The following is a 14678-nucleotide window of genomic DNA, read 5'->3' on the forward strand; positions in this document are numbered from 1 at the left end:
CCTTTAATAGGAATCATAAGAAACCAAATTTGTCATCCAAATGTGTTTATGTGAATACACATGCATTCATACAGCATATGGAATTTGCTGTTTGATTAAAACAGCTTTGCTATAGAGATCGATCTATAAAACATGCTTTTTGACATTGGCCTGGTGCCTTGGTATCATTTTCTTTCTTTCCAGTCCAGTTAAAACTTCCCACTGCTCCTTTGTAGGCTACGTCTGAAATGCATGCATCCATTTATTCTTTGCTCCTTTATCCATGCTCCTTTGTAGGAGCATCTGAAATGCATGCATGCATTTATTCTTTACTTACTGAGCACATGCTATATGTTAGGTAGGCACTGTAAGAGGTGCTGGAGAGTCAGTAGTGGATAATGAAAATTCCCTGCTCTCATGCAGTGTATATTCTTGTGGGAGAGACAGACAGCAAATAAAAATACTCTTCAAACAGTGATAAATACTTGGAAGAAAATAAAGCAAGGTTACGTGATGTAGTAGGAAGTAAGGGAGTCAAGACAAGCTCTCAGAGGAGATGGTTTTGAGCTGAAAGCTGAATGACAAGAAGGAACCAGACACAAAGACTGGGGCAACAGGCATACCATGCAAAGTCCCTGAGGTGGAAGTGACTTAGCTTGATGAATTCCTAAGCAACTTGCATATAAATCCACTGTTTATTATTTACTAGATGAGCTCACCATTTGGAAGAACATGCAGCTGATTCCTATTTATGTATTTTTTCTTTCTTTGTTAGCTGATTCCTTTTTAAAGTGATGAATTCAAAAATCTATTGCAGTGGTAACCCACACCATTGTGTGCTTAAGAATTACCTGGCAATTTGTTAAGGTGCTTGATCAAAAGCTGAATTTGTGAAATCAGTAGAATGGTAGTTACCACAGGCTGGAGAAGGGGGGATGTTGTTTAAGGGTACAGACTTAGAACTAGTAGACAAGTCATGGAGAACTAATGTACAGCATAGTGATTATAGACAATACTGTACTAATCTTCAGAGTAGCTAAAAGATGGGATTGTTCACCACAAAAAAGAAGTGGTAATTATGTGACATGGGAGAAGTGTTAGCTAACACTGTGGTGGTAATCATATTGCAATATATGCATCAAATCAACACATTGTATACCTTACACAGTGTTATATGTCAATTATATTTCAATTAAAAAATAGTTTCCTGGACTATGTATGTCCCCAGATATCTAATTCAGTATGTCAGGTGAAGCCCACAGATTTGGATTTATAACAAACTCACAGGTGAGGTCAGTGCTTCTGGTTTGAGGACATTTTGAGAACCACTGCTATAACAAATCTGTTTTGAGTTTAATATCCATTTGTTGGGGGCTCCTGGGTGGCTGAGTTAAACGTCTGACTTCGGCTCAGGTCATGATCTTGGGGTTCATGAGTCTGAGTCCCGTGTCAGGCTCTGTGCTGACAGCTCAGACCCTGGAGACTGCTTTGGATTCTGTGTCTCCCTCTCTCTCTGCCCCTCTCCTGCTCACGCTCTGTCCAAAATAAACATTAATATCCATTGCTAGTATGCCAATATTTTCTTTCATGTAAAAACTTACTGTGCTGATCATCTGAAATTAGTTTTTTTTTTAACGTTTATTTTTGAGACAGAGAGACAGAGCATGAACGGGGGAGGGGCAGAGAGAGAGGGAGCCACAGAACCGGAAGCAGGCTCCAGGCTCTGAGCCATCAGCCCAGAGCCTGACTCGGGGCTCGAACTCACGGAACGTGAGATCATGATCTGAGCTGAAGTCAGACGCTTAACCGACTGAGCCATCCAGGCGCCCTGAAATTAGTTTTTGTAAGTGTAGTTGAAAAATGCATGAATTAAAGGTAAAAAACTCTCAATGTTTCGACTGAATTCATAGCATTTAGTATAATAGCTTAATTTCAACATAGCCTCTTAGTGAAGTATTAATGTCATTTTTCATTTGGAGATTTCAAAAATAATTATTTTTATTTAATTAATGTCATTTCTCATTTGGAGAGAAGTTCAACAATAATTATTACTTTGGGGCGCCTTGGTGGTTCAGTCGGTTGGGTATCCGACTTTGGCTCAGGTCATGATCTCACAGTCCGTGAGTTCCAGCCCTGTGTCAGGCTCTGTGCTGACAGCCCAGAGCCTGAAGCCTGCTTCAGATTCTCTCCCTCTCTCTCTGCCCCTCCCCTGCTCATGCTCTGTCTCTGTCTCAAAAGTAAAAACATTAAAAAATACATTATTTTTAAGGCTGGGCGTGGCACCCAATGCGGGGCCTGAACTCATGACCCTGACATGAAGAACTGAAATGAGATCAAGAGTTGGACCACCCAGGCATCCCTCAAAATTTGTTTTAAATGCTGGATATAAATGATAGATTACTGAGAGATATTCTAAGATTGTTTCTGGATTCAGAGATCACATTTACAGAAGTTGTGTAGTCTCGTTAATCTGGAGACTATGAGAATGTTGTGTTTTTCAACTGTGCCCTTCAGGAGAATGTCCATGGGAAGGAGTCTCGGAGAAAGCAAGAAGGACATCTGCTCAAACCATTCTGGTTGGCAGAAGCTTGCCTGCTGCAAACAGCCTGTATGACATATGTCAAAGAAGCTCACGTGCTCCTGTTCTTAGTTGTTCACAGGAAGAGAATTTATAAACACATTGTTTGTGCTTTGCACAGTGTGGCTTTAGCAGCATCAGGGATAGCATGTGGATGACGACACTAAGAACAGTCAATAGTTATCCAGCACTTACTGTATACTATTGGTCTACATGCTTTACATGATTGATGAACCTTCACAATACATGTATGAGGTAGTCACACATCCACTTTATAGTCAAGAAGTGGAGCAAAGCGTAACTCAGTAATTTGAGTTACCAGGCAGTAAGTAGAAAAGGCTGGGATTCAAAACTGGAGAATGTGTGTTCATGCTGACTCCTTAAATAATGTACTATATAGGGCTTCATATTTGGAGAAAAATCCCCAAAAGTTGTCAGAATTTGTGTCTGTAGTCCAGGTTAAAATGAGGTATCTGATTCTTTCTCCGCATGCCTTTTAAGTTGCAACACAGGAAATCTGCCTGGGTCTGACTAGAAGACATTCCAAATGACCAAGAGAGGAAGAATATTGGTGTAGTCCATGCAGAGGTCTTCTATCACTTTTTAGTGTGTGATCTTGGGTAAGTCATCAAAATGTTCTGAATTTATGTTCAGTACCCATAAAAGCACTATAATGATTACCCCCACAGGACTGCACAGTTAAATGAAGACTTTGGCCACTGACACAGATATGTACTGCATTATTTAGGTGCTCTGGTGAGTGGATCCTTTATGCATATTTACGGGATTTTCTTGGGTCATTTTGACTGCAGGATTTTTACCTTACCTGCTGACATCAGAATCCTTGGTTAAATGCAACTCCACTGTAAGGCTTTTTTTTTTTTTTTTTTTTTTTTTTAAACAGGAGAAAATCAAATGTAATTTTGTGTGCATAGAGAAGGCACACAGATAGGAGAGTCCCCTCCACTGTAAGCCTCTGGATTGATCTAGTGTTTTCAGGGGATCTCTTCATGCTGTTTCTATAGTTGGGCTCAGGATGGCACACCCTAACTATGGAGATAATTCTAACAGCTGCCCAGATCAAATAATAGATAATTCTTACTATTTAAAAAAAAAAAAATTTAAAGCTTCAGTTGGGGAAAAATGACAATGGAGAGCTATACAGTGCCAAAAGGAACTGTCATCAGGCCACCCGGCAGGTATTTTGTTTTCACATACAGAGCAAATACAATTTTTGTCAACCTGACATAATGGTTTCTGTTACAACTTGTTTTAGCAACAAACAGAAATAATATTTCAAGGGCTCCTAAGCACTTCGTTTTACATTTTATATTTACTATTTAGAATTATTCCTTGGAACAAATTTTAGGTATTATATTTTTTTAAAGATCGAGTTTACCCATGATCAAAAGAGATAAGAAAGTATTATTCAATATGTGGAGCTTTGTAGATGCCTTTGCTATGTCTAGATCCTAAAATCCAAGGAAGAGAATTAAAGAAAATACAAAAGTGCAAGGGAGATAAATGAGTAATGAATTGTCTTAACTTTTATTTGATTATTTTCATTTACAGTTCTGGCACTGACACTTTTTTTAAAAAAAGATTTTAATTTTATGTAAAGATTGAACTTCGATAAAATAACTTAAAAAATTTACATATACATCACTAAATTTCCATAAAATATACAATACTTTTGATACAGCTATAGGCTAGAATGACTTTGAAGGAAATGATACATATTCATAATTTTTGAGACATCCCATATGTCACATATGTAAGAATAAATATTTATACTGAATTTTCTAAGACATGTGAAGTATTAAATACTATATAACATGCACTCAAATTAAAATATACATTTTGAAATACATATTTTAAAAGCATAAAACTTTTGATTTAATCTAGATGTACATTAGAGCTTCTAAATAGAAATTTGAACATTTATTACAAATAAAGATACTATAACATCAAATAAGATATAGTCCAAAAGCCGCTAGGAACCAGTTTGGACATGTAGAATATAAATTTCTACTTTGGCTAGAGTTAAGTCTCATCTTTTTAACCTTTCAAATGAGATGGAATGATGTTAAATTTACTAAAATTTTAAAACTTTACAAAAATTGGTTTTTAAGTACTTGTAAGCTGCATTCCTTTTTCTCATACTGATATGACAAAATCAAACACATGAACTTAAGAGTGTGAAATAAAAATCTGAATATTACTGCTAACTGAAGGTAGTTACTGAACATTTCATAGACCAAATCACTCAGTGCAACAGACTGTTTTATACATCCAAAGTAAAGATTTATAGGAATTATATTGTTTTACACTCACTCACAAGCAAGTTATGAGGATAAAATGCTGCCATGTACTTCTGAACATCATTAGCACATTTACAAAGTATCTCTTTGATGATTATTGGCACACAAATATTTCCTTTTCTAAAAGATAATGTAAAAGTTGGTAGCAGTTAGTTGTTTTTAAAATTATTGCTATTTGTGGAAAATAGCAATATTTCTCACCCAGAAGAAGGGAATGTACTGATAACAGATACACTGCTACCACTGATCACTTGATCAAATTAGCTTAACATTACTGTACACGAGGCTAAGAAAATTGATAGAAAGTGACAGAAAACAGGACATTAAAATTAATCTAGAGAATAATTCTGAGTCTTGTCATTGTCAGCAGCTACACATAAGCTATAAATTTTACCCGCTATTTAATACATTTTGCTATAAAGCACATTGTTATGAATTCTTTGCTAGTGGCCTGATATTTTTTTTTTTCATTTGTAGTTAGGAAAAGATCTAAATTTGGTACTTGAAAACTTGTTGCAACAACTGTGTAAATGTAGGTTTTTAGGTGCTAGTGTAATTTGAGATTTTATAACCAGGAGAATGATTAAAAAAAATCTGATTATTACAAAACATCTCAATAATTTTATTGTTCTGAACTATGCTGATGAGATAAAACAATCCTTCCACTCCTCCTTACTGTATTACAGTACTTATAAATGGTTAGTGTCATTAAGTTATGAGACTTTCTTAGAGAACACATGGATAGTATTTTGTAGAATATTCTCCCCCAAGGATCTAGGATTGTAATACATATCAATTTTACTTTCCAATAAAAAGCAAAAGTGTAGGTTGTCAGTTACATTTTTCCTGTTCATTCTCCCTCTGGATAATGGATTTTGAAACTATAGTAAACAACTTCTAAATTCTTTAGTGGAATTCTCATTTTAGGGTGAATAACCTAAAAAATAATATTTAGAATCTTCTACATGAAAATGTAGTTCAGTGGTAAAATATTATTATGAAAAAGCACTTGATGATAGCCATTACCATCATAGTATTTTCCATCAGGGAACTAATTACTGCATATGGCTGGGAACAAAATTTCAAATGAAAATATTACCTTTAAAATTTAGTTTTCATTTGGATCTTTTACAAATACATTAAAAATCATGTTTTGGGTAATTACTGACTAAGGTGCGACAGTCAAAATTATTAAGAATGTTTGTATTGAAGAAAATTATTAATGCCAGATCTTTACAATTTATCTGACTTCACGTTCGGCCCTGTGTTCAGGTGCAGATGGAGGGTTCTATTCTCTTTAGAGCAGATCTCATCAGCCACCAAGCTAAGGCTCAACTAGGAGTTATGACTTGCTCTGCAATGTATTCCTGAAACATAATACATGTCTATTGAATTTGCAGCATGCTTAGAAGGACACCTATAATTTCAGTTAAAAGCATGGTGCTCAGTCTGTTTTAATATGGTAGGTCAAATCATACCATATATAAATTGTCCTAAAAATATATATATTTGATGATATTTCAAACGTAATGTTTTCAAGTTGATAGTGGTAGCCAAAGATGCTAGGAACTTAAAAGGTACATAATATAAAAAAACCTGAAAAGTTCAAATACTTAATTTTTAATATACTATAAATGTTCACTGAATCTAAAAACAACACCCTCGTTGTATAAGGTTTCTTTTTAAGTAGTTGTTTTTAAAAAAATTATAAATAATCTTTATACTATGCCATTCTGTCTTATACTTCCAAGATATGGAATACTGTCTTTATCACTATATAAATAACAAATAGTTCTTTAAAGGAGAGTTTGAGGAGACTAGGGGAGGAGGACTGTGGCTAATTTTCCCTGTTTTTATGTGCATTTATGGATATAAAGTTCAAAGTGCCATTTGCTCACATCAGGGAGAACAGGCCATGTTCTGCATTAGGAGATAATAAAAGTCCAGTCGCTCCTTTAATAATAAGGTTACTGTGCATTCAGCCCAGCTGAGTATATAAGCATATAATTAAGGCTATGTATACAATAAAGAGAAGAATTGAGGCAATTATTTGGATAAATCAGAAAAATACATTTTTAGAGAGCACTTTAATTGGTCCAAATGCTTTTTCTCCCCATATTCTGATTTTGCCACATAATAGCTCATTTTCCATTTCACTTTCCCTGTGTGAAGTATTACACAGATAAGAAATTTCTTATGGGATAAGAAATATGAATAACTTTTTCTATTAAATCACATCTGCTTTTCTGGGGGAAAAATCAATACTAGTATCCCCTTAGAAATCAATTGTCAAAGCACCTAATTCAGGGAAAAAAACCCTCTAAAATAAATTTTTTTATTGTATGAGATGATCAAAGGGAGCTTTTTTTTTTTTTTTGGCTGAAGGATTTTTTAGGCCAGTAAAGTGACATTTTAAAAGCACGCTTATCATACCCCTGGTGGCTAAGAGAATAAACCTCCTTGGCTACATTTTCAGTTTTGATAATAGTGACAGGAATAAGCCAGACTTCCAGCGAAGAGCAAAACACCTTTGGGAGACTGGCAGAAACAATGAATTTAGAAATAGCTATCTTTTCAGTCCAAAGAGTGCCTTATTAGATGTTTAGAGCCATATTAAAATGCATCAAACTTAAGATTCATTCATATTTTCACTGGAACTAGCAAGTAATTTTGTATATCCTGTGAAGTTCTTAAGAACAAAAAATAGGGATCATTGATGAATGAGCATAACAACCAATGAACACTTTGCAAAGACACTGCAGAAATGTATGCTATATTAGAAACATCAATCTGTTCCAATAGAAAATCTCAATTTTTAGACAAGGAAAGAAATCCAAGCCAAGTATGAGAAAAAGGAAACACCCACAGACAAATCTATGTATCTTTTCTTTTTTGGTAAACTGTCAGGGAAAATGAGAAAAGGGTGTGCAAAATAAAAACAAATTTGTGCTCTTAAAGTAAAAAAAGACAAGTACTATTAAGTAACGGAATGTCATGATTCCCTTATGAAGAATTAATAAAAAGTTAAGGAAAACGTAAGTCCCACTATTTACTTACACATCAATATAACAGCAGCATTCTCTGTCACTGATTTTCTTCCTTTCTTTTTTGTTTCTGAAATTATTTGATTAAAAGGGGAAAATAGTCTGCTAGCAGCTATTCAGAACAAAAATGAAGGCACAAATAGTAGGGCTCTAGAGTCGATGAGTGAAGGCGTGGTGAGTATCAGGTGATTTTGGCATGAACAGAAACCCTGAAATACACTTGAAGACACGGCACTGTTTTGCGTTTATAGGTGCATACTTAAGGGACTAACTCGATCAGGGATCCATAAACATTTTTTCTTTCTTACTTTCTAGCAATAAAATATACTTATCAAAACTTGCCAGCTTATCTGTGCAAATGTATACTTATCACTGATGCAAAAAAATACGTATGAAAATAAACCCTTAAAGACCTGCTTTTCATAATGTTCCAAAGGTCCTGTGCAGAGTCAGTTTCTCAAGAGCTCTCAAGATCTGACTTGGAGAGAGAGACCAAAATGTGGAATCCAAAGGAGATAAGGACAACCATGCCTCTGTGGAGGCACTTTTGAATCTGCTGAAAGCTTAAATGGAATTTACTTTCTAATAGTTGATCACAGATAAGCTACTTGTCCTTAGGGAAATTTAGGGCCAACAGGCCATGTTTTGACAGAAAACATCCTTGGATCATATCCCAGAATCCTTCTTCATAAGTATATCATACATATACGATTCGGCTAGTTTAGCACTGACTCTATTGCCACTAATAATTATATATGGTCTTAGGAAAAAAGGATACCACTGAAGTCACTGGATACAATATTCATTTTAGACTATCTCAGGAAGGATTTACATACTTTTGTTCAATAATTATTAATTTAAAATCTCTAAATATTGTTTCACATTTCTGCTTGTGAAAAAAAAATGTCATCATGGTTGTATCTTCCTCCTAATCAAATATTCTAGAATATGAGGTCATTCAAAACTAGACTGGAAAGAACCAGATTAAAAGCAGGGCATTGAGGTCACCAATTGCTGCTTTTTGTTCCCCAAGTTTGTTTAAATACCTAAATATTTCAGCAGCTGAAAATTATTCCACATCAGAAGCATCGTTGTCAGAAAGATGATAGTTACTTCCCTTCACCCGAATATATTCAATATATCTCCCTTCATCAGAATCTGAAGCGCCACATGTACATAACCTGTTGTCAAAGAGTGATTCAATTTCCTCTAATTTTTTCCCTTTGGTCTCAGGAAGACAGCCATAGATGAAAAGGAGTCCCACAGCAGCGAATCCAGCATAGAGGAAGAAGGCTCCTGCAATGGAAAATAATACGTACGTATATGAATAGTCCTAGGTTGGAAAGTGTACTTGATTTTGATTTTTCCTTCTGGTCAATCATACATAACTGTTGTCTTACATGGAGGCAAAAAATAACTACTGGCCTGCTTTACTCTTAGTATTCTAGCTCTATGAACATAATACAATTTACCTTTCTAAGGTCAAGTTATACAATGCCCAACTCAAGAAGAATGATAAACTGAGTTCAGATGTAACTTCTGCTTTGAAGTCTTTCTTCACTTCCTTGGCTAGAGATCACTGTTCTCTCTCCTGTTTACTTTTACAGCACTTTGCTGAAGCCACCATCATAACAACCAAGAAGTATTATGTGCATGCATTTGCGTCTGTCTTGTCTACTAGAATGGAGGCACTTTGAGGGAACAATTTCTTTCTCATTTATCTTGTACTTCTGGAATCACATACATGATGCCACTTCTGAGTTCATGATTCAGCGGAGTACATGGCAACTTATCTTTCCAATCTCTCATGCCCAAAGTTGAGAAGTCAACCTTGACTGTTTGCTTACCCTCGCAACCAACATCCAATCTGTTAGGAAATTCTGTTGGATCTACCTTCAAAATACAATCCAAATATGACCACTTCTCGCCATTCCACTGGTATCTCTGATCTAAAGGCAATCTTCTCATCTGCACTATCACAGTGGTCTCTTACCTAGTCCCCTTGTTCCTTCTCTTAGACCACCAAGGTCCACTTGCTTTGGTCCATAGCGCTTCTCACCATCTGGCATATTATAAAGCTTACTAATTTGTTTTGTTTTCCCCAACTAGAATATAAGTTCCATGAGATCAGAGAATTCTGCTTTCCCCTAAGACTATGCATGCCAATGCAGTATAAACACAAAGACCTAAATAGTACCTGGTTGTGTTACAATTCTAAGTGTAAATACAGCAAGTCTAGATGGATGCAACATATGTGACTTGTGTATACTCTCTACATATTTCCAAGATGGTCTTTCTTATATAATTCTCAATTTAAATATAAGAACCTTACCACAGTGGAGTTCCTGCCTAAATTAAAGTGTTCAATTGAGATCATCCTGGTAATGGAAGATGATAAACTAATGTGACAAATGGCAGAAAGGATATCAGATTGGGAGTTGGAAAATCTAGGTTTAAATCTTGTTGTGTGACTTCCAGTCATTTAACCTCCTCTCTGTGCCTCAGTTTCCGTATCAAATAAAAAAAAAAAAAAAAAAAAGATGGTTTCTCAGCTATTTTATATATTTATTTATTTTTGAGAGAGAAAAAGGGGGGGGGCAGAGAGAGGGGGACAGAGGATCTCTGCACTGGACAGCAGTGGGGCTTGAACTCACAAACTGTTGAGATCATGACCCGAGCCAAAGTCAGATGCTCAACCGACTGAGCCATCTAGGTGAGGTGCTCCACTCAGCTCCTATTTTAGTTTATAATTCTATAAATTTTACAACCCCAATCAGGAGTAGGCATAGGAGAGATGGTTATGAGATGCTTGGGAGGGAGATGTGCTCTCCTGTTTCAGTGTCAAAACTGGTCTCCTTAAGGACTGAGTCTATGGCTTGTTTGTATTTGGGTTCCCAATGCTTAATATGGTGCCTGACACAATGGAGCATCTAGAAATAAATGTGCTCTTGTTGACTGCAAGCAGATCTGAAATAAAGGGCTAAACTAGACAAAGACATATTTCAAAATCAAGCTGTAAGCAAAATAGCATAGCAAGCAGTTAAAGAACTGAATAATATTTTCCCTTTCTGATGAATCATTACAGAATGGGAAAAACATTATGAAGACTACTTTTTAAAAGACATAAGTAACCATTCCAGGAATAAATACAGAAATATTCTTGGGAAGGTTCAAGGAAAACTGGAAGAAAAATGCTGCTGAATTGTCCATCTGAAAGAATCTGCTTGGTGGGACGAGGAGTCATGAGAGAACTTCAGGGAAAAAGAGGTAAATTACAAGATTTAGAAAAAATACGAAAGGGTTGACTAAATCATGGCATAGTTTGCTAGATTAAGTCAAGGAGCTGGACTTGTGTAAGAGAAATGCTCTTTGTTTAAAAACACAAATACAGGCGTCCTTTATTTCATTTATTTGATTCATGTTAAACATTTCATACAAGCGTATATGTATTTTTTATGTCTTATACTTAGTAAATAATCAGAAAATACTACTAGGTCATCTGGGATGCATGGCTGAGTGCTACAGTGACAGGAAGGTTCCGTGGCTCTGAAAGTCACAAAGTGATGCAGGCAGACTCCTGGGGCAGTTTCTTAAATTCTCTTGACCCTGCTTTCCTCATCTGTCTAATGGGGAAAAAACGGCTGCCCTGCCAAACTGCAAAGAACAGAAAAAAATGTATGTTACATGCCTACTAGAATTCTGGAGGTTAGCTGCCAAAAACAAGTGGTAGCATTACCAAATGCATCTAAATGACTATGGAAGAAGGGTTGCTATTAGAGGTAGAATAGAACAAGATTAGTAGGACTTAAAAACTGGGAATGTTTTCATGAAAAGGGTGATGCTGAAAAGCTAGCTCTTGGATGATGCTGGGTTTTGGAGGAAAAAAAAAAAAGCAGATGAGGTCCTGTGTTTGATTACAGATAAGTAAAACTTGTGGTGGAAGAGAAATGGAATCGTTAGCAGGGAGGGACAAAGAAAGGATGGTAATCATGATGACAATACAGAAAAAATAAGTGCAGATGGTAAAACATTTTAGACTAAATCAGGCTGCTAAACTCCAGAATCTCTAGCAGAGCAAACTACGTTTGGCTTTATAAAATATAATGTTGAGGAAACATTCATCATGTTTCGCAATTTAGCAACAGTGGCATGAATAGAAATAAATCAAATCTGTCAGTGCTCCACCATTATGGTTAAAAACAATTAGATGGAATAGGAAGATTCTTAAAGGCCATATAGTTTCTTGCTTGTGACCCAGATTCCCCATCCAAATAACATCAAAGAAATTCTACTAAAATGAAAGACCCTTGGGGTGCTTGGGTGGCTTAGTTGGTTGAGCGTCCGGCTTAGGCTCGGGTCATGCTCTCACGGTTTGTGCGTTTGAGACCCCCGCAGGGCTCTGTGATGACAGCTCAGAGCCTGCAGCCTGCTTCAGATCCTCAGTCTCCCTCTATCTCTGCCCCTCCCCTCCCCATGATCTGTTTCTCTCTTTCTCAAAAATAAACAAACAAACAAAAGATAAAATACAAGATCCTTTTACAGAATCTGAAGAATCTAAAGCAGGCAATACCAAAACTGCCCAAGTGGTGAGACCTATGGTTAAGCCACAGAGGCATGGGGCCAGCCAGGAAGGCTGTGGCCGCCTCCAAATAATGGCCAAGTCAGTTATGTGACTCATTTTCTTATTTCTCCTTGGAATGCAAGTAGAAAAAAAAACCAAAAATCTGTAATGAGTCTCTCAGGATTGTTAAGTGCAGATATTCCTCAGTTTTATTCTGAAGGAAATCAATCTTATTAAGAATCCTATATGAAGTTTCAGATTTAAACAAATATTTAATTGAATTATACAGGATGAGGAATCAAAGACCATGTCTGACCGAATTTCAGTACCTCAGTACAGGAACTTTGATACAATGCTTTTCAAGGGATCTATTTAGTAGATTTAGTATTTAGTAGTCACAAGTGCTATACATAAAATGGTATAGTCCTGACATTTTAATGATAATTTTTAGTAATAAACGTTACTGAATGGGGGCCAAGGCAGACTTGTCTAAGCAGTATAGTTCAGGAAGAAAACAAAATTTGAGGTTTTATGAAATAAGAAAGGAGGCAATAAAAGAAGACATGGAAATTTAAAGAGAAATACATTGTTATGGAGTATGTTTGTTAAATCATCTATAGAAACATGTGTCTTACATAAATCAGTAACATGTAGATTAAAATTTAGGTCCAAAAACAGAGAAAAAACTTAGCAAGCAGTAGACCTAATGGACCAGTGTGTTGACATACTAGAAGCCTGGCTTAATGCAAAGCAAAAACTTCTAACTAGATATATAAACAATATGTATATTTTATTATATATAAGCCATATATATATAATACAATATAAACTGTATATATTCAAATGGAAGTAGGGTTGACACAATTCACATTAGCTTCCGGTGTACAACATACTGATTAGACAACTATGTACATTATGCCATACTCACACGTGTAGCTACCATCTGTCACCACGTATCACTATTACAATACCATTGACCATGTGCCCTGTGCTGTACTCTTCATCTCCATGGCTCACTCATTCTGTAACTGGAAGCCTGTACCTCCTACCACCCTTCACCCATATTTGCCCAACCCTCACCCTCCTTCCCCTCTGGCAACTGCCAACTGGTTCTAACTGAATATTTCTGAAAGAAGCATGGCTATGTATGCCCTATTTAAATTTTATTTCTGTTGCCTCCTGTTGTTGAGGCTGCATAAACTGAAGGAGGAGCTTTGCTAACAAAAGTCTTGCCATGTAGACTTTTAGTATTTGGTCTACAACTTAATAAAAAGAATACTTCCTTGGGGTGCCTCCCTGCGTGGTTCAGTTGGCTAAGTGACCAACTTTGGCTCAGGTCATGAACTTGCGGGCTCATGAGCTTGAGTCCCACATCGGGCTCTCTGTGGTCAGCACAGAGCCCACTTCGGATCCTCTGTTTCCCTCTCTCTCTCTCAAAAATAAACAAACAAAAATACTTCCTTGGGATATTAGCCTGTATTTAGGTCTTTAAGAATTCCCTAAAACAAACAAAAAAATTAAGCATTCTCAAGAACTAGCAAATATGGGTAAATATTTATTGTATAAATACCTATAGTGTCAGAAAGATAAGTTTCTGAATTTATGTAAAAAACTTTAATTGCCAATGGGATAAAACTGAATATATGAAATATGTATATCCATTTTAAAATGCCAATGCATTTCCTTTTTTAATATGTTTCTAAATTTCTAAATGTTCACTGGGAGAGACAAGAGTTTTATAAAGATAATAGGAGCTAATACTAATACAGTATGTTCAGGAGACAGGAAGAATAGATTTGTATGTTTCCTCATATTCAAAATTCATCTGTGTATTTATTAATTTGACAACACTTCTGAGGGCTTATCAAGTGAAAAGGAGGCCCTGGAAGATACTGGGAATATAATGGCAAACCAGGCCTAAATCCTGGCCTAAGCTCCAGTGATTTATGGTCCAACTGTGGGATGTGTGTGTGTCTGTTCTTGCAAAAAGGAATGTACATGCCCAGAACATGGGATGCGGTGGGGTGAATGATGGGGAAGGGGTCAGAGAATGGTCTAAGCAACAGACACTCCATATACATACAGAGACTTACAGGGACTATCTTGGGATAGTCCATCGTTTAGAATCCAATTACAAACTATTGGCTCATAGACAGTGAAGAAATTCTCTCGCTAAAGAGAAAATCTTTTCACTT

The 14678-nt window shown here is 36.2% G+C and overlaps 1 protein-coding gene across 2 annotated transcripts in view; it reads right to left on the reverse strand.

The window, feature by feature from the left end:
• The window catches only part of SLC2A13 (solute carrier family 2 member 13), a 427568-nt gene that overhangs the window by 31506 nt on the left and 381384 nt on the right, over positions 1–14678 (reverse strand). The window contains exon 10 of one of the 2 annotated variants that reach the window (XM_047867635.1): positions 9104–9218. In XM_047867635.1, coding sequence (XP_047723591.1) covers positions 9104–9218 — 115 coding nt within the window. Of the gene's footprint in view, positions 1–4172; positions 9219–14678 lie in introns of those variants that run through there. The other variant, XM_047867634.1, reaches the window with a different exon arrangement.

The sequence above is a fragment of the Prionailurus viverrinus genome, chromosome B4 (assembly GCF_022837055.1).
Source record: "Prionailurus viverrinus isolate Anna chromosome B4, UM_Priviv_1.0, whole genome shotgun sequence".
NCBI classification, from domain to species: Eukaryota; Metazoa; Chordata; class Mammalia; order Carnivora; family Felidae; genus Prionailurus; species Prionailurus viverrinus.